Source organism: Lutra lutra, chromosome 16, assembly GCF_902655055.1.
Source record: "Lutra lutra chromosome 16, mLutLut1.2, whole genome shotgun sequence".
Lineage (NCBI taxonomy): Eukaryota > Metazoa > Chordata > Mammalia > Carnivora > Mustelidae > Lutra > Lutra lutra.
Window position 1 is genome coordinate 32,832,408 of NC_062293.1, and position 27,034 is coordinate 32,859,441.

The 27,034-nt window shown below is 45.9% G+C and overlaps 1 protein-coding gene across 2 annotated transcripts in view; it reads right to left on the bottom strand.

The window, feature by feature from the left end:
- The window catches only part of RNF43 (ring finger protein 43), a 65,985-nt gene that overhangs the window by 12,062 nt on the left and 26,889 nt on the right, over positions 1 to 27,034 (bottom strand). Inside the window, exons 1-2 of one of the 2 annotated variants that reach the window (XM_047707388.1) lie at positions 18,981 to 19,462; positions 4,473 to 4,595 (exon numbers count right to left, since the gene is read on the bottom strand). Coding sequence is in view for 1 of the 2 variants with exons in the window: in XM_047707387.1 (XP_047563343.1) it covers positions 4,473 to 4,595 (123 nt within the window). In the remaining variant the exon portion in view is untranslated. Of the gene's footprint in view, positions 1 to 4,472; positions 4,596 to 18,980; positions 19,463 to 27,034 lie in introns of those variants that run through there. The other variant, XM_047707387.1, reaches the window with a different exon arrangement.

Genomic DNA, 27,034 nt, shown 5'->3' on the forward strand with positions numbered 1-27,034 from the left:
GCCAGGCCTTCTAGAACAACTCATTTTCTAGTTGTAGAGACAAGGCATATACATAATACAATGCTGATAACGTTCTAGAGTACAAATGAATGAAATAAACCGGTAGTGCCCAGATAAAGCCCTTCCCTCCACCACCCCACCCCCACTGACACACACACACACACAAACACACACACACAATCTGACACAATACACAGTAAAAGTGAGCTGAGTTTGAGGATGGGGGTGGAGTTAGGAAAGAGACTTGGTTTCCCCCTCCCCACAAAGCGTCTCCGTGAAAACTGGTGTGTAAAAGCACAGACAGAGACCCCGGCAGCATGCCAGAAGCAAGGGATTTCTGCCCCTAATGGGCTACCTGGGTTGGGCCAGTCAGGAAAGATTCAGTAGAAGAGGTGGAATTCATCTGGGCTTGAAAGCAAGGGTAGGAGGAAATAGTAAGGATATAACCTTTATTGAGACCCACTCTGCCCAGATTGCTCAGGTTTGAGTCCGGAATTTCCTACTGACTGTTATCTGTGAGACTTTGAGCATGTCACTTAACTGCTGTATGCCTCAGTTTTCCTTTCTGTAAACTGGGGATAATAATAGGACCTACTTCACAGGGTTGTTTTGCAGACTATATAAATTAATCCACATAAAACCTTACAGTAGTACCTCAGACATAGTCAGTGTCCCTGAAGTATTAGTTATTGTCATATCAGCTATCACTACATGCTTTGGGTATATGATTTCATTTACTCCTCACAACTTTACAAGATAGTCATCAGTTTTGATTTGAAGAAACTGAGGCTCAGAGACACCAAACAACTTGCCCAGGATCACAAAGCTGATAAGAAATGGAGGCAGGATTCCCACTCAGGACTTCAGTCTTCCAAGTGCCTGGTTACCAGGTCGCGGTCTCTATGGTAGGAGAGGCGGGGCCTTGCTGTCTTCACACATCAGGAAAAAGGCCACTGCTCTAGTCCAGGCATGAGGTGACTGGGGCCTGGGTAATCACAAGGATGTCTGTGGAGTTGCTCATAGAGAAACAGAAACCAATTTGGATGACTAGATAGGGGTAGGGGGTGGCAGTGACAGGAACTGAAGAGTCCAGAAAAATCATGGTGAGGGTTTCAGAAAAGATCAAGAGAAGTACCAGTAAGAGAAAAAAACCAATCTTGTTAACTCTGAAAGCATGGGATGATGGTCCCAGTGATGACAATAGTGATAACTGTGATCATTGAGTGGTTCCTATGTGCTTGGCATGGGGCTGAGAGCCTCCATCTGCACTGTCCCATGAAATCTTCACAATTACTTTCTGATGTAAGTTCCATTATTATTTCCTGTCTACGAATGAGGAAACAAGAGGCCCAGAGAGGTGAGCTAAAGTGTCCAGGTCACGCTGAGGGGCAGTGGACATGCTGGGCTTCAGGCCCAGGGCTGTCACCTCAAGACCCCCAGCTCTGTCGATGGTGACGACAGCACCAACACTAATCCATATTCCAGAGCAGAGCCGATGGAAGTCAGCAGTTCTCAAACTTTTATCATTAAAACCCCCCTTTTCCCTATGCCTCCCATGAGCCATATATTTGTTATTTTTAAAATTTTCTTTAAAGGTTTTATTTATTTATTTGAGGTAGTGTGAGAGGGAGAGAAAGCAGCAGCAGGGGAAGGGGCAGAGGGGAGAGGGAGAAGCAGACTCCCCACTGAGCGGGAAGCCCAATGAGGGGCTCGATCCCAGAGCCCCAGGATCATGACCTGAGCTGAAGGCAGATGCTTAATTGATGGAAGACAGGGGCTTAACCAGGCACCCCAAGCCATATTTTTTAAAATGTTTTACCAAACTAACTGCATTTGTTATGTATAATTCATTTTCCTATGAGATAACTTATAACCAAAAGCGATAAATAAATATTTTAGTTAAGTTTGTGGGACTTATAAATCTTGGAAGTAGCTCAGACACCTCCATTCCTACCTTCACAGACCTCCTTTGGGCCAAGGGGCCCTAGATAGGAGCTGCTTGGCGAGGCCAAAGGATGAGGTATGAGGGAAGCCTTGGACCTGCCCCGCTGGAGAACACAGGGCTAGAGCACGCCCACAGAGATGAGGGAGAGGAGAAGCCCTGTGTGAAGCAGCTGAGGAGCGAGTACAGGGGAGGAAGCCTGAGCGGCAACTGCCAAAGCTGTGGAAGAAAGGCAGGTCCCAGGGTCGGGCCAAGGCACTTCTAAACCCCTAATGGTTTTTTGTTTCTGGGTTTGTTTTAGCTCAGGCACTATTTGGTACTTGACATATATCATTTTTATCCTCACAATGATCACTGGGGTAGAAAATAAAAGCCCCATTTTATGGCAGAGGAAACAAAGGCACAATAAGGTTAAGTGCCTCAAAGAGCACTCCCCTCATGTTCCTTGCTTCCTAGCCTCTGCGCACGTGCCTCAGTTCTCCTGCAGGAGTGCGATCCTCCCAGGGGGAGAAGGAAACCTCCCGTGTGGACGGCGTCCTGACGTGGCCCAGTGTTCACAGTATGGGAGATCATACCCGGCTTTAGAAGAAGAGTGAAGCTTCTCTGAGGCCTTCTTCCCCCTTCTCTCCTCCCACACGCCTGCATCTCACACGCGCTCTCTCTCTCTTTCTCTCTCTCACACACACACACACACACACTCTCTCTCTCTCTCTCTCTGCCCTCACGTTCGTACTACCAAACACTAGGTACTCGTCTACCAAATGAATAAATGAATGGCATTTGCCCATATTCTGTCAAGCAAGGGAAATGGAATAGCCAGAAGCAGGGTAGCTTCAATCTAACAAAATTCTGCTGCTGTTAAAGACCCACATAGTCTTTTTCTTCTTCTTCTTCTTTTTTTTTTAAGATTTACTTATTTTTTGAAGGAGGGGCAGAGGGAGAGAGATAATCCTGAAGCAGATTCCCCACTGAGTGCCGAGTCAAACGAAGGGGGGGGGGGTGCTCCATGTGGAGCTCCACGTGGGGCTTGAGCTCAACCACCCCAAGATCATGACCTGAGCTGAAACCAAGAATCAGCCACTTAACCAACCAAGGTACCCAGATGCTCCAAGACCCACACAGTCTTGCATTGAAACCATGCTCTCCCCCTTCCAGGTGTGTCCTGGCCCCCATTTCCCACATCCTCCCCCGGCCCCCTTCTGCACTGGTGTAGCCAGCCTGGCAGAGCAGCTCCACCCACGTGTGGGGCCACGTTTGAATCCTGCCCACATCCCTGTCCCCTCCGTGGGCTCGTGGAAGAACCCAGGCTGCTTCCTTGAGACTCCTGGCTCAGGAAGCAGGCCTCGGGAGGATCAGGAAACCCCCAGGGGGATCTGGGCCCAGGCACAATGAGCAGGCACAGGGGCTGGGACCCGCAGCTTCCTCTTTTTACCCCACCGGGGAGCTGGACCCCTTCCTCTAAGCTGACCTTACTCACCTGCATAGAATCTAACTAATCTCTGGCTTAGGTCACCCTGAGAATCTTCTCATATGCATTTAGTGTTCCTGGCCAGAATGGGAGGCAACAGCACAAGGAGATTAAAAGCCCAGGTTTGGGAAGTAGACAAGGCTCAGTTCAAATCACAGCTCCACCCCTTCCTAGCGCTGTAACCCTAGCAAGTTACTTAGTTTTTTCTTGTTCTTTTTTTTTTTTTTTAAGTTTCTTTCTTTATTTTTTTAATACTCTCTACACCCAAGGTGGGGCTTGAACTCACAGCCCTGAGATCAAGAGTCGCATGCTCCACTGACTGCACCAGCCAGGTGCCCCAGTTATTTAAGTTTTCTGACCCTCACTTGTCTCATACGTCAAATAGAGAATAAAAATGTCTAGCTTTCCTGATTGTTGTGCAAAGTAAACAAGATGATACGTAAAGAATCTGTCCCACCTGGCCCACGGTCAGCACACAGAGAACGGTAACTAATATTAGAGCAGGAATCACAAATGCACATGTTCACAGGGCCTTTGAGGTAGCAGGCCAGGGAGGAGCGAGGCAAACCCGAGAGCCCGGGACAGTGGAGAGGCGGCAGCTGCCACCAGCTCCGGCCAGCGATGTCCCATGGAAATGTGGAGCCACTGGTTTGTGATCTTGCAGGAAGGTGTTTAGGGATAGGGCAATGGCATCTGTTTCTGCTATTCTCGCATATGCTCGGTTAAAATTTCTGAGAGGTAGAAAAGCCCTTCGACTGACCCCTCCTTGCTCTGATCTGGGCAGGGAAAGGGGTTTAGGAACTTCCAGATGATGTGGGGGGGGGGGCGGATATAGGGCAGGCAGCATGCCCTAGATGACAGGTTCTGCTGGTAGAGGGTGGTTGGTGGGGAAAGGATGGAGGCTTGAATTTCCACCCCTCTCAGACCCATCATGAGTTAGGAAAACCTGAGTGAACTGGGCCCATCTCTCCTAGGCAGCAAGGGGACAGAGAACAAAGGGACCTCTCACGGCCTGGAGCTGGGTGAAGTTCAGAGCGTGTGTGGGGGCAGGTGTGAACCCACCTTGCTGGCCAGGGACAGGCAGGGGCGGGGGGCCCGCTGGGGACTCTCCAGCTTGACGATGCTGATGAATCCAGGCTCCAGATTGTCATCATCACTGGCATTGCACAGGTACAGGGGGTGGGACTGCAGAGAGAGGGAGAGATGGAGAGGTTAGGGAGGCTCGAGGGGAAGTGGTAAGCGGCAGGAACCAAGCACCTGCCCGCGGTTCCAGGGAGGGACAAGGCAGGTCTCCTAGTGGTATGAAAGAGCAGGCCTTCTCATCTGGAGGTCTCAGAGGAAACTAGTAACCATCAGTTGTCATTTCCAGGGTGCCAGGGCCAAGAACACACGGAGGCAGGGAGCAGGTAGGCAGGAGGGTGTCCAAAAGGGGGACCTCCATGAAGAGTCCACTGCAGAGCCACTCCAACAACCCTCACACTGCCCCAGCCTCTCTAACCTACTTCTCCTACTTGTTCCAAAACCCCAGGCTAAGAGCCCACATCAGCACGTTCAGAACCTTGCCTTCCCTCCATGCTCTCTCCAGGGCATCTGGGTGCCACCAGTGCCTCCTGAGATCCCCTGAGATCCCCTGGGTGCCCCCAGAAATCCCCAGCTCTCACATGGCTTGGGTCTTCTCACTCGGCACTGCCTTGTTCCTCTCAATAGCTCCCTTTGCCCCTGCCCTGGGCCCATCCTGGGATGAAGCTGGGCACGAGCAGGGAAAGTGAGGCTTGGCTAACAGCGTTGAACATCACACTTTCTAGGGGCTCATCCTGTCCTCAGCAGCAATGCAGTAGAGAGGGGCCAGCCCAGCGCCTCTGCTCTGAGGGTGTGGCGGGGCCAGTCTGGGACCCTGTGTCCCTAGCCCAGTCGGTGCGGAGCAGTGACTCAGGGGTGAATGGGCCCAATGTGTGCTGACAGACCAGAGGATCCCCCGAGCAGAGGGACAAGAGTGCCCTCTGTATACGTGAGGTGACTCAAAGGCCCATGTGAGTCTAAGTTCCCCAGAGTGCTGTGAGACAAAGTATGATCTCGCGTGGAAACCCAGTATATGCGTCAAGAAAGGGAGGCATGAGGGAGGCATGCCTACTCCCCTGTCCGCTGCTGCTGAAGTCTAAAAGACTTCCAGAAAGGAGCATCAGAGGAACCAGACAGCATTTTGAATTTATGAGGCTGACTCTGAAGATGACAATGCCGGTGAGGGACTTACGGGCACACTTTCTGAGAGCACTGTCATGCTACTTCTTCTCACTGTCACTGCAGTTACCCAAACATAGTGGGTTCTCAAACACAGACACCACCTAGCTTTGAATTCCATTCTTGTGAATACACATCTTTGGGCAGGGGGTGTTGAGATGGGAGTGCCATTCCTGCTCCCAGAATTTAAGGAGTACTAGTCTGGGGTGACCAAAGTTTAGTGTGGAGAAATGTTACGCACATCCCCCTATCGAACCCTGGAAAAAGGCCAGCCAGGGTCCCGGTTGTTCTTGCTTCAGTCCCATTAGTCTGTCTGTCTGTCCATTTGTCCAACCAAACATCCTTTCATTTCTTCATTCTACCAACACTGAAGGCCTCCCTGGTGCCAGGCCCTGTGTGATCCATGGGGGAGTCAACAATAAATAAGATGGGCTCTTTGCCTTAAAGAAGCTCAGAAGACAAGTTACAAATACACTGTAGGGTGATGTTATGACACAGGTTCATGCAAAGGCCTGCAGGACAGTGGCGGGCTTCAGGACTCCCTCGGATTCTGAGCAGGTGGTGCTCACCAGCTGGGCCCACCGGAAGGGGGAGGACGCATACCTGGCAGAGGAGGTACAGCCTATGCCCAGCGTAGAGGCATCAGCAGGGGTCTGAGAGGGACTTCCAGCAATCAGGTCTGGTGGGGAGGGACAGGCAGGAGACTAGGCTGGAAAGGTCAGCAAGCTCCAGACTGAGGAGCAGAGACTACAGATTTGTACTCGAGAAGGTTCCTCGGTAATGACAGAAAACTGTCTGGGGTGGTCAGGAGGCAGAAGGCAGCTGTTCCAACAGAACAAAGAGGTGGGAGATCCCCCTTCAGGAAACAGATTGAAGCCGTGGGAGTCCACCTTGGCTTGCTCTCCAGCTGTGACCCACGGTCAGCCTTCTTCAGATAACTCCAGCATGCCTCTCATGGACCAGGGGGTCAACTGAGGGGGTAGGTCACCTCAGAGAAGAGTTGTCTTTAGAGAAAGGTGTGCAAATATTTAACCACCACTCTGCCCTCAGACCTCTGCAGAGGGAACCAGAGTACACAAAGCGGTGCCGTATTGTAGGATGCCTCTGATGAGATTCAGGAGGAAAATTTAGTGTCGGAGTCACCAGACTTGTCTGGTCCTGAAAAGGTTATGGAGGAGGGGAGGGGAGGAAATTAGCCATTAGTCAATGCCTCTTGCATACCAGGCCCTCTAGATGCTATCTCACTATGAGGTAGCTATGATCATCCCCATCTAAAGAAGAGAATGAAGCTTGAGGCACAGGGAAGTGAAGGTCACACAAGATTATCTGACTCCGGCCTCTGGAGTCAGGTAACTCCAAATGAACACAGAGTCAACCCTCCATTGTCCATGCTAGTGATGATGATGATCATTCTAGAAACTACTGTCTCCATCTTAAAGATGAAGAAACTGAGGCATTAAGTGGTTAAGTGACCAGCAAGGAAGAAGTCAAACTTTTACTGTTCGCATATGACATGATACTACATATAGAAAACCCAAAAGACTCCACCAAAAAATCTGCTAGAACTGATACATGAATTCAGTCAAGTTGCAGGATATAAAATCAGTGTACAGAAATCTGTTGCATTTCTATACACCAATAATGAAGCAGCAGAAAGAAAAATTAAGAAATCAATCCCATTTGGGGCATTTGGGTAGCTCAGTTGGTTGGGCGTCTGCCTTCGGCTCAGGTCATGATCCCGGGGTCCTGGGATTGAGCCCCATGTTGGGCTCCCTGCTCAGTGGGGAGCCTGCTTCTCCCTCTGCCCCTGCTTGTGTTCCCTCTCTCTCTCAAATAAATAAAATCTTTAAAAATAAAAAAAGAAATCAGTCCCATTTACAATTGCACCAAAAACAAAAGATACCTAAGAATAAACCTAACCAAAGATGTCAAAGACCTGTATTCTGAAAATTATAATGCTAACGAAAGAATTGAAGATGACACAAAGAAACAAAAAGACATTCGCTCATGGACTAAAAGAACAAATACTGTTAAAATGTCTATAACTGCCTAAAGCAATCTACAGATTCACTTATTCTTTTTAAAATATTTTTTAATTTATTTTTTTTTAAATTTTATTTATTTATTTGACAGAGAGAGAGAGATCACAAGTAGGCAGAGCAGCAGGCAGAGAGAGAGGGGGAAGCAGGCTCCCCACTCAGCAGAGAGCCTGATGCGGGGCTTGATCCCACGACCCTGAGATCATGACCTGAGCCGAAGGCAGAGGCTTTAACCTGCTGAGCCACTCAGGCGCCTCTAAAGATTTTTTTTTTTTTTAAGATTTTATTTATTTATTTGAGACAGAGATAGAGTGAGAGAGAGCACAAGCAGGGGAAGGAGCAGAGGGAGAGGGAGAAGCAGGCTCCCCACCAAGCAGGGAGCCTGATATGGGGCTGGATCCCAGGACCCTGAGATCATGACCTGAGCCAAAGGCAGACACTTCACTGACTGAGCCACTCAGATGCCCCAGCAATCTACAGATTTAATGCAATCCATATCAAAATACCACCAGCACTTTTCACAGAGCTAGAACAAACAGTCCTAAAATGTGTCTGGAGCCACAGAAGACCCCAAATATCCAAAGCAACCTTGAAAAAGAAAAACAAAGTTGGGGGCACCACAATTGTGGACTTCAAGTCATATTACAAAGTCGTAGTCATCAAAACAGTATGGTACTGGCGCAAAAATAGACACAGAGGTCAATGGATCAGAATACAAAACCCAGAAAAGAACCCAGAAAAGAACCCACAACTATACGGTCAGTTGATCTTTGACAAAGCAGGAAGGAATATCCAATGGGAAAAAGAATGTCAACAAATGGGGTTAGGAAAACTGAACAGCAACATGCAAAAAAATGAAACTGGACCACTTTCTTACACCCTACACAAAAATAAATTCAAAATGCATTATAGACCTAATTGTGAGACTTGAAATTATAAAAATCCTAGGGAAGAGCACAGACAGTAACTTCTTTGACATCAGCCATAGCAACTTCTTTCTAGATCTGTCTCCTGAGGCAAGGGAAACAAAATAAAAAATAAACTGTTGGGACTACATCAAAATAAAAATCTTCTGCACAGTGACGGAAACAATCAACAAAACTAAAAGGCAACCTACAGAATGGGAGAAGATATTTCCAAATGACCTACTTGATAAAGGGTTGGTATCCAAAATATATAAAGAATTTACATGAGAAAGAGAGAGAGAAACCATAAAAGACTCTTTTTTTTTTTTATTCATTTATTTGACAGAGAGAGATCACAAGCAGGCAGAGAGGCAGGCAGAGAGAGAGAGGAGGAAGCAGGCTCCCTGCTGAGCAGAGAGCCCGATGCGGGGCTCGATCCCAGGACCCTGAGATCATGACCTGAGCCGAAGGCAGCGGCTTAACCCACTGAGCCACCCAGGCGCCCCAACCATAAAAGACTCTTTTAGACAGAGAACAAACTGAGGGTTGATGGAGGGAGATGGGTGGGGGGGGCTAAATGGGTGATGGGCATTAAGGAGGGCACTTGTTATAATGAGCACTGGGTGTTGTATGTAAGTGATGAATCACTGAATTCTACTCCTGAAACCAATATTGCACTGTGTGTTGAATAACTAGAATTTAAATATTTGAAGAAAAAAAATTTGTACAACTCCACACCCCCCAAAAATGAATAATCCAATTAAAAAATAGAAGACATAGGGGCGCCTGGGTGGCTCAGTGGGTTAAGCCGCTGCCTTCGGCTCAGGTCATGATCTCAGGGTCCTGGGATCGAGTCCCACATCGGGCTCTCTGCTCGGCAGGGAGCCTGCTTCCCTCTCTCTCTCTGCCTGCCTCTCTGTCTGCTTGTGATCTCTCTCTGTCAAATAAATAAAAATTTAAAAAAATCTTTAAAAAAAAAAATAGAAGACATAAACAGACATTTTTCCAAAGAAGATATGCAGATGGGCAACAGACATATGAAAAGGTGCTCGTCATCACTAATCATCGGGGAAGTGCAAATCAAAACTACAATGAGATATGTCACCTTACACCTGTGAGAATGGCTAAGATCAACAACACAAGAAATAGCAGATGTTGGCAAGGATGTGAGGAAAGGGGAACTCTCTTACACTGCTGGTGGGAATGCAAGCTGGTGCAGCCACTCTGGAAAACAGTATGGAGGTTCCTCAAAAAGTTAAAAATAGAGCTACCCTACAATCAGCAATCGCACTACTAGGTATTTACCCAAAGAATACAAAAATACTAGTTCAAAGGGATACACTCACCCTGATGTTTACAGCAGCATGATCTACAACAGCTAAATTATAGAAACAGCCCAAGTATCCATTGACTGATGAATGGATAAGAAGATGTGGTATAGGAACACAAGGGACTATTACTCATAAAAAAAAAAAGATGAAATATCACCATTTGCAATAATGTGGATGGAGCTAGAGAGCATTACGCTAAGCAAAACAACTCAGAGAAAGACAAATACCGTATGATTTCACTCATATGTGGAATTTAAAAACAAAACAAATGAGCAAAGGGGGGAAAAGAGAGAGAAAGACAAACCAAGGAAACAGGCTCTTAACTGTAGAGAAGTGATGGTACTGGGGGCAGGTGGGGGGGGTGGGGATGAACTGAATAGGTGATGGGGATAAAGGAGGGCACTTGTCAAGTGATGAGCACCAGGTGTTGTAAGAAGTGTTGAATCACTAAATTCTACATCTGAGATTAATATCACACTTTATGTTAACTAACCAGAATTTTTTAAAAAACTAGAAAAAAAAAAAAAAGTTTAAGTAACATGTCCAGAATTACATAGCTGAGATCAGAAGAAATGAAAGAAGTAGGATAATGTAAAAAATAATCATAACAAATTAAGAATAATTTCCATTTTACTTTGAAAACATGATGCCTCCCCCCAACTCATGGCCATCCTAATTTTACATTCCTTAACAAGTCCCTGAAACATTGGTGGTGACTTCCAGGATTCTGTCCTCTGCCTTCCTTTCTTTTCACTCTCCAAGCACCCCCTGGGTGAGTCCAGCCAGTGCATGGCTTTCAGAGATCACTGATGACATATGTGCAGCCCAGACCTCTCTTGACTTCCAGACCAAATGTCCGACATGTACGGACTGGATGTTTCTGCCTGAAGAAGCTTAAGTGAGACATCTCAATCTCAGCATGTTCAAAATTGACTAATCATTTTATCCCTCAAAACTACTCCTCCTGTGTTCTCTATTTTAGGGATTGAAATCACCATCCACCTCCTACCCAAGCCAGATGTTGTCCTTCTAGCTTCCTCTCTCTCCTTCAGCCCTACCCCCACCAGTAACAGCCACCAATCACCAGATTCTAACAATCCTATCTCCCAAACATGTCTCCTCTTTGTCCTCTTTCCTCCATTCCCACTCTGGCTACTCTAATACAGGCCGCCATCTTTGCTGTTCCAGTTTGCTGAAATAACCTCTTAACTGGGGTCATCTCACCCCCCACCCCCAGTTCTCTATACACTAAAGCCAGAGTGATCTAAAATGCTAACCTGTGTCACTCTTCCACTTTAAGCTCTTGAAAGGCTTCTCATAGCTCTTGGAACAAAGTCTGTGTCTATAAACATAGCTTAAAGGCTCTGCCTGCTCTGGACTTACCATTCCCTTCCCATACTTTGTCCCCCCTTGCAAGCCATGGCGCCTCTTTGGTGCCTGCCACACATTAGGTACTCGACCGGTATTTTTTCTATTAAATATTAAAGGTTGACAACCAGATAGCTGACAGTTAACTTTAATAAAGGCAACACAATGCACACCAAAATTCTGGTAATGCTGGCTTTGGGAGAGGATTTAGAGAGCAGATAGTGAAGATAGAGTTTGGTGCTTTTGCTTTGAACACTTCAGTCATAGGATGATATACCAAGATACTAATTTGAGTTTTGTTTTTTTGCTGTTGGGGAAGAACAGAAAAGAATGAAAGCTATTTATGTTTTGTTCTCTGTCTTTTCTTTCCTGCCATTCCAAGCAAAGAGGCCCCACCCCCCTCTATTTCCCTGCCTCAGGGGCACTTGCCCAAAGCAAGTGTTGCTAAAGACCTATCTTCCTGCCTTTTGTGAAGGACTGAACTCCTTGAGGAAAATATTGAGTGTCCTGGAGGCAGAAAGGAGTGTGTAGGGTCGGGAGGAGTAGGGGCCATTAGAGTCCCAGGAATCCTAGAGAATGGGGGGCAGAGTCTGGGGATATGCCAAGTTGTAGGAGTCTGCAGGCTGGGCCCCAGGAGCGGTAGATTCCAGAAGGCTGGGCCTGGGCAAAGATGACGCACCTCTGCAGATTTCAAGGGAACACTTGTACCTGAACAATGGGCACATTCGTGGTGACCAGCGCAGACAAGTTTCAGAGGGGTCTCTCAGATATTTCTGTTTCAGCTGCTCTGTGAGGGGAAGCTCTCAAGAAAACAGATTTCTTGTACAGTTGTATTTGTGGCATGAAAACCATACTCATTACACTTTTGTATGGTTTGACTCTTTTACAGTAAGACTTTTTCAAGTATTCTCAGATTAAAAACCAACCAAACAAACAAAAAAAGTCATTCAACTAGGACACCATTCATTACCTAGCAAAGCTATTTTAGTCTTCCTTGGGTGTGACCTGGGCTGTCTTTGCTCCCTCCTCCAGGGGATTTTCAGCTGGGAAGAAGGCCCCTGAGAAGAAAATAGATCCAAATGCACCTGCCTCCTTAGGATGCAAGGTCTTCTAATAAGGAGGTGTCACCTGTCCTCTCAGTGACACCGAGAGAGAGCCAAGAGAAAGAGGTTTGTAGCATTCAGTGAGGGTGTGGCAGGGGAGGGCCCCCAAAAACCTGACGGGCTTAAGGATTGGTTATCTGTGTGTTTCTGAAAGGTCAGAAGTTGGGACACCCATCCCATATGCTGCCATGAGGGGCAAATGAAGTCTCAGCGTCCAGGCCACTCTGGCTGAGAACTCAGCTTTGCACACATATTTTATACAACTATGAAAAGACATGAATACTGTTCTTTGGTGGTATATGTTGTACTTCCTATTCTTGGATCTGTTCTCTATGTCTCTGTCTTCCTCCTTTAACTTATTTGTCTGATTTTCCCCCTCCCTTCCAAAATAGACCTAAGGCTCCAATTCTGACTCTGTCATTTGCCTGTATGATCTAGGGCAGGTTACTTAGCCTTTCTGAGCCCCACATTCTTCACCTATAGAATGGGATGAGTATCATGAAGAATGGAGATAATGGGTATATGCCTAGCACCGAGCCCAACACTCAGTCAATGCTCATTCAATGGTAGTTGTTTTATTATTACATTTGCAACAGTAAAATCCCTCCTCATTGTGGAAGGGACAAAGACCTTTCTGAGTGCTACTCCCTTGGTGATTGTCAACAGTGCCTCTGAATGCCAGTGTTCTACAAGGCACAGTCTGGGACAGCTCATTACCCACGGTCACTTCCCTCCTGTGCTCAGCCCCCCAAACCCCACTGAACAAGCTCTTCCAGTTCTCAGCCTGCCTCCTTCCCGTGAAGCAGCCACGTGATCTCATTACCTCCTCACAAAGGGCATTCCAGGGCTCAACTGAGCCCCAAACTTAATGCTGGTCTTTCTTTATCCGCGGCATCTCCTCATCTTAGGGTGTGTGCTTTTGCAAGCAATTCTTTACAGTCTCTTGTTTCCAGCCACCCTCCTCCCCCCACCTCTGCTGCAATAATCTCTTAGTTCTCTGATTCCACATACGGACCTTCACCCAGGCCTTGGACAGGAACTTTACTGCCTGCGACAATTTTGCCTTTGTAATCAGGAACATTGGCCAGGCATCAAAGGCACCTTTCTCCCCATTTCCTCTTTTCAGATTTTATAATCAATCTCTTCTGTGCAACCTCCATTACCTGCACTTAGAACTACCTGACTCTTATCTCCAGCAGTAGGACACACCAGTATCATAAAGTCAAGCTCTGTAGCTCGGGCGTTGGGAAACACAGTTGGGCCTGAAGTGGCTGCTTCCTGCCCACAGCACCAGAACAGCCTCGGAGGCCTAGTTTGGTCACCTTGTCCTTTATTTTTTTTTATTTTTATTTTACTTATTTTTATTTTTTTTTTTAAAGATTTTATTTATTTATTTGTCAGAGAGAGAGAGAGAGAGAGAGAGCACAGGCAAACAGAGTGGCAGGCAGAGGCAGAGGGAGAAGCAGGCTCCCCACAGAACAAGGGGCCTAATGTGGGACTCGATCCCAGGACGCTGGGATCATGACCTGAGCCGAAGGCAGCGGCTTAACCAACTGAGCCACCCAGGCGTCCCCACCTTGTCCTTTATTAAAGACGTCAATGTTCACAACCACAGGTTAGATCCTAATGGTGACTGATTAGGCTTGGATTTGGAAACCTCTAGACCTCATTCTCTTCCTTATCTTAGCTTGTCACTACAATCTTTGGGATGGCTGAGTTTCCTACTGAATTAAGCTGGGAGGCTGGGAAATTGTCAAAAGGGGTTTCCTTTTATTCTGTTAATATTTTTTTAAACAAGGAAAATGTCTTCCTGCTTAGTTGTGTGATCTTTTTTAAGGTGCAAAAGAAAATAATATTGGTGGGGCTAGCCAAGTACAGCCTTGGGCTCCCTGATGAGAGTGGACTGGCAGAGAGAGGATGGGTGACAGAGGCCTCCTGTGTTTCTCACTTGATCCAGAGAACCTCCTGGCAGACAGGTGTGCCAGTGAGCAATTGGGCTGACATGAGAATGGAAATGATGTGCCAGCTTCCAACAGGAAGCAAGGGGACAAAGTCTGAGACAGAAAATGAGTTCATCAGAAGTCTAGTCGGGGGTGGGGGTGGGGGTGCCTGGGTGGTTCAGTCGGTTAGGCGTCTGCGTTGGACTTGGTCATGATCCTAACATTGGGCTCCCACTCAGCGGTTCTGCTTCTCCCTCTCCCTCTGATCATGATCACTTTTGCTCTCTTTCAAATAAATAAATAAAATCTTAAAAAAAAAAAAAAAAAGTCCAGCCGGGGGCTTGTGTTTTGGAGGTCCTTTGTATTTTCTGAAAGAATTAATAAAATTTCATTTGAATCCAGTTGCCATATAGTTTATAAAGAGTTGTGAATTACTAATAGCCGGGCCTGGTTCATGCCTCGAAGGCCCTTCAAAAGTTACTTCTGACAGATGAGGAATGGGAGACTCAAGTCACAGACTGCCCATGGCCACACAGCTAGTTAAAGGAGGTGGAGGGCTCCAGAATTCAATGCCAGTACCCTCTCCATCCAGTCATGCCACCTCCAGGGGTGTGCACTGGGAGGGATTCTACACGGGGCAGCAAGCATTAGGTGCATACCGCAATGCATGGGTGGAAGGCTTCAGGACCTCCATCTGTAGAATGTTCCAACTTGAATCATTCTCAGCAACAACACAGAAGTAAGGTCTGTTTGCTCCTCTTCCTTCTGGGCCTAGGCTCCTTCTGCCCAGCAGCCCTGTTTCCCTTCTGTCTCCTAGGGCTTATCTCATCTCTTCTCCTAGCCACAACAGAGGTAGCCAGACCCAGATACCTCTCAGAGATGCTTTCCCAGTGAACAGTCCATGTTTGTTTAGGATGAGAAAGGTGTGTCCTGAAATTAGAGGTCACAGAAGCTCAGACCTCAATAATGGTCTTTCAATCAGGCTACAATTTCCTTCTCTGTCTCGCTCCACATTACAGGTTTCATTCTTCAGTTTTAAAATTCACCTATCCTTCTCTCGGATCCTGGACAAACTCCATGATGTAAGTGGACCTCATGACCCTAATATGGCCTCCACGGTGGGGTTTTCCTGACCCCACACCTTGCCTGGCATCTATGGATGGGTAGTTCACAGGGTCAGAAGCAGAGTCATGAGCAGGAAGAAGGGAGGGAAAAGAAGAAAGAGCTAACCGTCTAAGTTGCTTTTGAAATAAATTGATATCAGGGAAGAAGCTTACTTGGTATTCATCAGAGGGAAAGAGGAAAACCTCTGCTACCCAAGAGGTAAAGCTTCTGTCCATTCTATTCCCACCCAGAAACACGGTTTGTCCTGACTCAGCCCAGAATGACCTCTGGAAGCTACTCACGAAGTTAGGAGCAAAGAAGAGGGAGCTCACCAAATGTTTTAATTACATCAATGCTCTTTAGAAGGGAAGCTATGAAACAGGATGCCAAAGTCCTGAGGCCCACGAAGCTCAAGACCTCTGAAGACACGCCAGTCACACAGTTTGAACTCCTCTCCTCCACCAGGTGAGGCTCTCAGGGATCAAACCTCTAAGAATCCCACACTAGGAGGTCCTGAGGTGTCAGCTGAGTTCTGCCCCTCAGTCAGTGACCACTGTCGCAGGGAGACCGTACTGCCTTCACTGCCTTCCATCCTTCGGGAAGCACTGCTCAAGGCCCCTCATCATTTACCTAAGTCTTGTTAAAAGAGGTCATCCGAGCAAGAGCTGAGGTCTTGGCATGGGTGGCAGTATCGCTAGGGCGACACTTGCCCTCCCATTTCCAGGATAAGGGTCTAAGGAGGCTTGGGCCAGGGCCCCTCCTACAGGCAGCCTTCACTCTTACCACATGACACTAGTTCACCGCCCCCCCGCCCACAGGGCTCCAGCCCAGCCCAGGATGCTCCCTGAGGACAGTCTTGACACCGTCTGCTTTCCAATTTTGCTGCTATTACAGCTAAACTCATGCCAGGGATGGTAGAAATTTAGAGACCTGCTGGAACCAGGCAGTGCTGCTGCTGCTATTTAAATAATTACTTCTGTCGAGATTTTAATACCGAAAAGGCCACAGACTAAAACCAGACAGCCTCTGTGAAAGAAGACCGCAGAAATGAGACATGAGGACATCAGATTATTCACGTCAATATACCACAGGCCTGTCAGGACTCCCAGCAGAGCTACTTAAGCGTTGCTGAGGTTGGTGAGTTTAACGCAAGGGTGTGAAACAGCCACGTTAATCTGGTTATTTCACACATGCCATGTCTTTCAGGCCTAGTCTCCTGCTGAGAGGTTGCGGGGATTCCAAGTCGCCCCACAAACTCGGTGCCAGCTATCCACGACCTGCTCGCCGCGGTGCTCATACGTCCTTTGAGGGACGGATCCTGTATCCAGATGGGCCAGCACAACTAAATCTGTGGTCAGCTTTGAACTTCACATTGTGAGTGGGGATGGGAAGTTATGGCATTTGCTTGGTTGGTCCCCGTCCCCAGATCCGGGGCTGTAAACACAAGACCGCATGCACATTGGAAAGTGAGTGGGGAGAAAATGGAGCACGGGTCTGCACTTTGGTCAAGAAACAATAGAGGGGCTCTAAGGTAGTTGCGCTAAGAAATGACATTAGGAGGAGAAGGACAAAATTATTCATGACACCAGCCAACTCAGATGCCCAGAGTCTCTCCTCAGAAGCCACTGGGGGTTGAGATCACGCCAAGGAGGCTTCTGTTCCGAAGAGGCAACAGTCCGAAGAGGCTTGTGTTGGATTCGACCCAAAGGCTCCAGCCCGAGTGCTGACAGCCCTTTGACCACGGCTCTGAATCCCTGTCCACGGGGTGGCCCTGGGGAAGAGGCCTGCTTTGGGGGGACTGTTTAATGATTTGCCAGTAAAGAACAAGGCAAACAGACTGCTGGCAGCTGCCTGGAGGCAACAGGAGAATAGATTTTTATTCCCACCCACGGTGGAGCCTTCCAGGCAGGAGATAAAAGAAAAAGTGAAAGATGGTGTTGCGAGAGCCTGGAAGGGATGGCGTTTGGGGATCAGCACTACGCTGGGTCTCCGTGGATAGAGCCTGGATATCTTGGCATTGCTGCCCGTTGGTATTTCCATCCTCTGAATATTTGCTCATAGCAGCATTTCTTGGGCTCCTAAGCACTAAAGACTAAGATCTATAAGTGGCCCCTTCTGGCAGGGTTCTAGCGTTAAAGAGGATGAAACCAGAAAAACACCGTCTTGGCTCTTAAGTAGCCTTTTACAGAAAAGATGTATGAGCTGGGAAAGTAGTTTGGTTCTCTGCTAAATTCCTTTTACTTTCTTCTCATGGGCCTTTCCCAATCTCCTCGGCTCTATAGGGAAAAAAGGGTCCCTCCCCTTCCCCTGTGAGCCAGACTCCAAGGTCTAAGTCCTGCAGCTTTCCACCTCTTTCCGCCCTCAAACCTTTCAGCCCAGTCCCGTAATCTAAGCAGCCTTCAGTCCTCAGAATTAAACACCTTGCCCCATCAGTCCCCTAAAATAATAGATTCAAAATTCTTAAATGACACTTACCTCTTACAGTTGTATCAATACAGTGCCTAGGTTTTAGATTTCAATAAATTACTAGTCCTTTCCCTCTCCCCCTAAAGTTGATCCGGAGCTACTTCAGGTCAGATACCAAGCCTTATTCATCACTGAGCATAATGCCAGGCACACAGTAGATGTGAAGAAAAAAATGCCTGCATGTAGAATTATCTGTTTTAATAAACAGATGTGAGATAAAATAAATTTGGTGGTTTTTTGTCATTTGATCAGGATATGCTTATTTTCAGATATCTGCTTTTTCTTCGAAAACCTTCTGTATACTCCCTGTAAGTTTAGGTTTTAAAGCCAGCTTACAGCATTTTGACCTCTTAGCAAGGGAGAGTTTGCTTCCTTTTTATATCACACCTAAACCTCCTCCATCACCCTGAACAAAACTCACTTCTTTCAGGAAAATCTTCCCGCTTAACAGCCCATCCCCAGTTACTCTCTTACTGTCTTCCTTCAGTATCAGTGTGCTAAGTTGAACATAATCCCTAATGGGAGAGAAAGAGTCCCCCTGCAAAAAAGGGAGTGGGCTCCTGCTCTCAAGAGACTAGAGCCCAACTGGAAAGCTACGGCCACGTGCTCACACACACACAAGGCACTCAAGGCCATTGTCCAACAACACACAGGGAACGCGAATCCACGGATCACAGCACATCCGCACTGAGACAACATAGAATGAATGGGCAGACTAACTTATTCTTGTGATATTATTTTGGAAGCGCTCGCTTGTCCTCTTGGGCTGTCTTGTCTAATCTCCCAGATATGATGGGAAGCTCCTTCAGGGCAGGAACCAATTAGAGTCTATTCGAAACAATTTTATTTATCTTTTTTATCCCTACAGCATGGCCTCAAAGAAACTCTTGCTCCCACTGGCCGGAAGATATAGGGTTGCCTACCAAGATTTTATGAGGACTCAGACCAGTCATCTGCATGGAAAAGCTCTGGAAAAACTCAAGAGTTGATGTACTCCCAATATTACTCCATATTTTTTCCGAGTGGGTCAGGTTAGCATTAAATGAAATAACGTATTTAAATAACATTTTTCTTACCTTCAGTGGGATGAGAGATTAATTATATTTCTTTTCTCCATCCTTCTGCTCTGAAAAGCTGATGTGTCTGAAGCCCAGCCCTTACTTTAGCTGAGGAGCCACTCGGTACCATCGCCTTTCCTGTTTTAGATTCCCTGCAGCCTGCTCAGCCCTCCAGCCCACTCTGGTCCTGAAGATGTATGTTCGAACATTCCAAGCATCCTTTAACTCACTCTTTGTGAACCATGAGTTCTTTGTCACTTCCTAATTGCTCAGACCCCTTTATTTTTCTTGCTAAGCGCAGATGGTAAAAGATATGAGGAGACCATCAAAGCGCTGAGAAATGGAAGAGGAGTCTTCTCAGTTATCAAGCGGGCTCTGCGGGACAGAAGTTCCTGCTTGCGTCTGTCAGGACATTCAGAGAGGGGCCATCGCCAGACTTAGTGGGTAAGGGAAGTCCTGGGAGAGTTAGGAAGGAGCAGAGCCAAATTTCTGGGTTGAGAGTTCACAGGGCAGTGAGGATCCACAGCCGCACTTCAGAGATCTACACTGTTATCAAGGTACAAAGCAACACTACCCTTTGTCCTTTTTATTTTTACCCTGCTAATGGAACCCTTCGCCCTGAATTAAGACGATTATTCGGCTTTGATGTTGCGTTTTATATTGGTAAAGTACTTTATAATCCCTCATTAGCTATTTTATTCTCCCTTTATTAGTACCACCCATTTTACAAATGAGGGCCAAGAGACAACACAATACGTATTGGGCTTGCAACCAGGAATCCCGAATTCTGGGCATGGACTGCATGTATTAAATATAATGAAAGGCGATGTGGCAGACCATCGGAAGAGCCACAGAGGAAAGGAATAAAAGTGCCAAAATTCTGAGCGCCTTCTTGGGAACTAAACCTCCAATGACTTAGAGCAAGACCTGAAATGTCCAGTTTATTTTGGCAGCAGCAAAACCGAGAGCTCTCGCTAGCTTAAATTTAAAATGTGATCACCAAACATGTCTTTAATAAGAAAACCATTCTCCTGGCTCGCTAAGTTCCTCCATAACAGACTTGAAAGCACAAGGGACAAAGGATGTATGGGGCCAGTTGTTTTCTAAGAATGTGGACTGAAGCTAAAGCAAGACTAATATACCTAACTTACTTCTGACGTGTCGAACATCCCTTCTTGACACTCTCCCTACTTGCTGTTCTCGAGGTAATGCTGTTCTATTCTCCCACTTGTCTGTGCCTCATCTGATGCCTCTGCCTTCCTCTTCTTTTCTTCTTCCTCTCATTTAAATATAAGGAGGTACAGGGACACCTGGATGGCTCAGTCAGATAAGGGGCTGCCTTCAGCTCAGGTCATGTTCTCAGGGTCCTGGGATCGAGTCCCACATCAGACTCCCTGCTCAGCTGGGAGGCTGCTTCTCCCTCTTCCTCTGCAGCTCCCCCTGCTCTTGCTCTCTCTCTTTCCCAAATAAATAAATAAAATCTTAAAAGTAAATAAATAAATAAAAGGAGATGTTCTCTGATTTTATTACCTTTCTTCTGGGGTTCTTGTTCACTCTAGTATCTTGGCAAATTCCAAAAATTTCTCCTAAGTCAAATTATCCTGCACTACAAAATGCCTGATACACATTGTTTCTTTGAGGTCTTTCTGGTCCCTCAAATTTAAAAATACCAAACATACGTACATCATCGTCTGTCTACACTCCACCCTAAGCCAATAACTTCTCTTAATTTGTCTGTTTTCGTTAAGGGCACTGTCATTACAGACCCAGGCTGAGCACCTCAGAGCCATTAGGATCTCCCCTTCCTGAATCGGATCACTCAAACTCCTCTTTGGAAACCTACTTCCTCTATCTCCCTGGAGCCTGAAGCACTACAATAGGCTTTTAACTAGTATCCAGTCTCACCATTCTGGAGCGTTCTGTATTTCTCTGCAAGAGCACTCTTCTTAAATATAGCACCAGTCATGTCATTGTCCTGCTCAAATACCATCAATGACTCTCCTCTACCTCCTGAATTAAATTCAAACTCCATAGCCTATCAGATCAAGGCTGTGGCTCTCTGCACTGGCTTTGGAATCAGACAACCTGGTTTCACATTTCACATTTCACAGCTCTGTCACTTAAAAGATGTGTGTGACTCGGAGTGGGTACCCTAACCTCTTGAGTCTTGGTGTCTTTCTGGGTGAAAAAAATGCAGATACCACTATCCATGCAAGAATATCACTGTAGGGCGCCTGGGTGGCTCAGTGGGTTGGGCCGCTGCCTTCGGCTCGGGTCATGATCTCAGGGTCCTGGGATCGAGTCCCGCGTCGGGCTCTCTGCTCGGCGGAGAGCCTGCTTCCTCCTCTCTCTCTCTCTCTCTCTCTCTCTCTCTGCCTGCCTCTCTGCCTACTTGTGATCTCTCTCTGTGGAATAAATAAATAAAAATCTTTAAAAAAAAAAAGAATATCACTGTAGAGATTAAATAACATATTTAAAGTACTACCATTTCCTGCACATAGTAGTGGGCACTCAGAAAGTATTAATTCCTTCCTCTTCCCCTCTGCTTTTTCAGCTTTATTCCCACTTCTCTCCTAAATGTACTATACTGCTTGTCCAAACCAAACTGTCTTACTCTTCTCTCGCGTCCTCTTGGAATACCTTTATTCCTACCCTGTCACTTTTTAAAATGCTACTTATCACTCAAAGGCACATTTATATGCTACCTCTTTCATGAAAAACCTCTTCTTCTTCTGAAATGTCCCAATCAAGTTGCGGTACTTTTCACCCTCTGCTTTATATTCTTATCTACTAGATTGAGGGCAGGGTTTTCTTTGTATCCCGCAGAGCACAATGCCTTAATATAACAGGCAGCCAATAAATGAATGCTGCATTAATATTGAAAGCTTGTGCTTTTGGTCTCCCGAGAGTCTATTTGTTTGTGATTCATACTTCACGCTGAGAACTCCTTAGGAACAGTCTCTGGCGGGATATCAGAATTTCAAACAACTTTAACAGAGAAGCTGAGTCAATCTAGAATTAAGTTCAGTCCTAGTTCAGCCAATAGGAATTGTCTGGCCCCTGTTCCTGGTTGAGATATCATAATATGGCAATGTGTGAGCCATGGAGCACATCCGAATACATTCAGATGAGAATGTATTTGTTTTAGGAGTAGGCAAGCAAAAATGCATGATACCTATAAAACAATCAACCACTTTGCAGTTGACAACAGACAATGGCTTCACTGGTATAGAAAGAAGCCCCCCAAAGCCATCTGGTCGCATAGGTTCTGACTGTGGCTCAGCTACAAGGTAACTATACCTTACTCTGGCTTTCATCCAATCAATTTCCTCTTGGCCCAGTTAGCAAATGGGTAATTATATGACATCAGCCACCATGGGGTGGCTGGGCCATAAGGTGGCTTCATGGTGCCCTATAATGTGGCACCAAGTTTCTGAATCACTGACCACAGATGCGTCGACTCTTCCCCCACCACACACCCCACTCCATAAAATTCACCTTATCTGATACTGCTGTTGACACAGTGACTACATTTAGGTTCTGAGCACTTTCCTTTGCTTCTTCAAAGTGTTTGTTCGGGTGGGTACCTCCGTGTAGCGTATAAAAGAGAACTCACAGTGTGGGAGTGATCACCCAGTCATCGGGCCATGCTTTCGCCTTTAGGTAGGCTCACTTCAGAAAGTAGCAACACATCTAACTGCTCAGTTCACGCCTACCTGAAATACTTCAGAGGCTGAACTCCCTTCTGAGCTAAATACCTAACTAGCAGAATTGCTCTCTGTCACTAAGCTTGATTCTTAGCCTGAACACTATCAGGCTGATTTCTAGAGCCATCTTTCTCCCTAAAATAGCAGCTGCTACAATTTCTTCCCAAACCCTTTGTTACAGGAAAGATCAATAGCTCCCACATGCTCCTTGTCAAGATACAGTCACATGAGTAGGGTGTGGGATGGGTACACATGGAGATTTGCCCCATGAGCACATCAGAATGGGCTGAAATGTGGCCTCTTTGTTGACAAGTGTTTGATGAACATCTATTTTCTTTCCAAAATTATGTTAAATCTACCCCAGGAGTTATAGTCTTATTAGGGAAGTAACCTATGAACACAACTCAATGATGGCATAAAGTGGTACACTATCAAGTGTTACATTGTGTGGCACAGCCAACAGGTCCTGTGGGCTTAGTGGAGGTGATGAATCTTAAGCCAGTCCCTAAGGAAGGCTGAACTGAATAAGATTTGGATAAGAGAAGAATGGCCACATATGTAAAATAAGGGCATACTGATTGGCAGGCTCTGTGAAATGGGTCTGGGGAACTTCCATGGGACCAAGTCATAGGAAAAGTGGGCTTCTTGATTGGTTTCTCTCAAGTCTTCAAAGTACAAGAAGACTTCTGTAACTGAAAAATAGAGGGGCCAAGATAGCTTAGATAGTTGAGTTATGGTCAGATTGTGAAAGCGCTGAATGCCAAGATAAGAGCTAGACCTTGCTGGCATATGAGAAAAAGGAATCACTCTAAATTCTGAAGCAATGGGATCTCAGGATCAAAACAGTATTTGAAACACAACTGAGTATCAGAGTAAAAACTATAGTAGAATGAAAAGAAACTGGGGGTAGGAAAGCCAGTTAGAGAGCTGTTCCAGAATCCAGCATGGCACAATGAGAGCTTGAACTCTGGTGGTAACAGTTAAAAGCTGAAAGGATGAATCACAGAAATTATGCAGGAAGTGTTGAAAGTACTTGCTGACAGACTGAAGTATAAGAATAAAGGAGCTAGGGGCGCCTGGGGGGCTCAGTGGGTTGAGTCTCTGCCTTTGGCTTGGGTCATGATCTCAGGGTCCTGGGATCGAGCCCTACATCGGGCTCTCTGCTCCGGAGGGAGCCTACTTCCCCCTCTCTCTCTGCCTGCCTCTCTGCCTACTTATGATCTCTCTCTCTCTCTGTCAAATAAATAAAATCTTAAAAAAAAAAAAAAAGAAGAAGAAGAAAGGAGCTAAAGGATCTATACTTGGGAGAATTGGCGGGGGTGGGGGGTACTGGGAGGGTGGGAATTGCATCAACCCAAAGACGAATATTGGAAGAAGTTAATTTTGCACAGGGAAAATTAATTGACTCTTGGAAATACTGAATTAGAGATGAACATTTAAATCCTATAGGCAATTTGAAATAAGAATCAAAGTTTGAGTGAAAGGACAGGACTGGAGATATAAACCTGCCAAATCCTGTTTATGTCTTCAGCTACAGCACTATTGCGCTAACATTTTAAATATTGAGTTAGAAAAAGCTACAATGTCTACATCAGTGAATCCAATTAAAAGCAGAGCTTCTGCTTATTGGTTTGCTTGAACTAGTCCCACCTCAATAAATCCAGAAGGGACGGTGCTATGTAGCCTGTCTTGCGAGAGAGAAATTCCCCTCACTTAGCTTCTAAAATCATCTCATGTACAACCCAAAACGTTCTGTGGCTCAGGGAAGTGGAGAGAAGAAAAATGAGAACTCCTAAAGGCAAGGCAACCTTGGAATTTTCTCTCTGAGGAAGATACAGAAGTTAACCAAAAGCGTTGGTTTCATTCTCCTTATGTCCTATTGCTAGTTCTGTACGTCAGCTAGTAGTTTTTCTAAAAGGGAGCTCCCACAAGCTACCTGCTGCTTGACCGAGTCAGTAAGCTGCCAGGGACCTGTAAGGAAATGGTTTTGCCTCCAGGCCACTGCCCTTCAAGTAGGACAAATTCTCTCATCACCAAGTGTTCACTTCAGGTCTTAAAGCCACAGTGACTTCAGTCGGTGCAGGTGGGATGCTGTGGCTATCGATTAAAAGTCTTCGTTGTTATAAAGGAGGCGGTAATCTAGAGAAGTGGGTCTCCAAATTTGGTTCCCAAGACCCAGCAGCATCGGTTTCACCTGGGAATTGTTTAGACATGCAGATTTTCTGGCCTCCCTTCAGGCATATGGAATCAGAAACCCTCAGGGTAGGGCCCAGCAATCTGTGTCTTAATAAGCTTGCTAAAACTGACTCTGATATACCTTAAAATTTGGGAGGACTGATCTAGAGGGACCAAAATGATTGTAGGCAGTTGCCTTACTACATGCGTAAGGAAAACAGTGGGGATGAGAAGCCAAAATTCAAGAACAATCATTTCCCAAAAAACAGACTATATTTGAGTAGAAGAGCAGGGCCTTCCTCCACTGCTTCCTCCTGTTAAACCTTATTGTAAATGACCTCAGAATTAGCCAGGGCATTGAATTGGGTGGATCAGATAGCAGTCACAAAGCTTCCTTATGTATGTACCTTATACATTTTGTATTTCTACAATTCTACTGTATAAATGCGACTTAACACGTCCTCTCAAATAACCACTCTCCTGTTTACCATGAATAAATAATGCTGAGCAAATGGTAGAGAGGCTTGGGTTTGTTTTCTCTAGTGCCTGTTTTCTTCTAAAGGACTTGAGTTCTTTTTTTAAAGACTGAGCTTTTTTTTTCTATGAATTAGGGGCAAGTGTAGTTGTCCTGGACCACAGAAGGGGCTCGTCCTCAGCAGATGGGTAAATCAGAAGCAGAACACAGGGTGAGTACAAGGTTGCACGTCCTCAAGCCATACCTCCTCTTCTATTTTACTCATGTTCCCCTAAAGCTACATTCAGAATCAGCAAAGGAAACTTGGACAGCAAGTCAGAAGCAAACCCTAAAATATGTAAAGGGGATGAAAGGGTGATCCAGAAAGCCAGAAAAACGGAAATGAAACAAAGAAAATAGAGAGGCCTGGGATCAGAGCTTTCTAACTAATTACGTCATGAGGGCCCCCATCTAGCTGACGATATAATGCAGCTCCCGCCACCACCCTAGCTTTTAGCGGGAAGAATGTCTTCTGGCTGAATCCTTTTTCTTCAGCTGAAGTACATGAGGCAAGTGTTAAGATGCTGTTTTGTAGAGAAAAAGAATCTAGCTGCTTCACATTTGGGATTCTGGAATGAGGGGCAAAATCTGGGGCTTTGGTGTTCACCTTGAATATAATGAGTGTAGGATTTTATTCCTCTCGTTCATTTAAAACCTATGGCCCAATCTAAATTTTGCTCTGTGCTATGTACCATAAAGTGCTTCAGCAATGACAGCCTTAAAACTAATCTGAACTTTAAAAATATTCATCAGGAAAGGGTCTTTTGCAATCAAGATGCTTAGAGTAAGCTGCATTTGGTGGCAGAACGCCCCATGGGCAGGCAGGTCTCGTAACTACCTCTTTAAAATTCTGTTCATCAGAAAAATTCTAAAAGAGGGTTAACGATTCCATTTATTCTATGTCTGGAACAGTCAATATTGCTAGCAAAATTAGCAATGATAAAGACAAAAGAAAATTGGTTAGAAATACTAAAGAAAAGAAACTAATAAAAAGGAAAGGATGGAATGTAAGATTTCTCACAGACTTGGAAAGGAGTTTCCCTGATCACTCTTGCCCACGTTGCTTTTCTTTCTCCTTACTGCGAACTCCCACAGAAACTCATCATATGCCTTAGTTAGCACTTGTTATAAATTCTCAAGGTGGCAGTTATCTCTAGAATATATCTAGTATTATCTTAAGGTCTCAATTAGTAAGCACCTTGAGGGCAGGATGTCTGTTATCAGGGCCCAGCACTGTGCCTTATACTTAGGGTCCAGTAATAGCGAGTAACTGTAAAGCTAATGGGGGACATAGGGTATACTGAGGACCAAAGTTGGATTCAGTCTGGAGCAAAGGAACAAAATAAAAATGTCAATGGTGAGGTTGTAAAGGTTTCAGAACATGGATGTGGGTAGGAAAATTGAGCTGGAAAATGAAATTTCCAATCTCTGATGATAATTTCTTCCCCACTATTTATTCCTGGTCAAGGTTTTCTTTCCTTTTCTTTTCTTTTCTATCTTTATTCTTTTCTCCTTCCAGCATCAGCCAGGTGCAGAACAAAAGGAAATGAATGATTTCATTATTGCTCCAATGTTGAGAGCTTGGAAGTCAGTCAGTCGGAGCAGGCTCCATTGTATGGCCCTGCGCGACTCGGGCCTTGGTGGCTTTGCACATTGCCCCGTGCTTCCCATCGCCA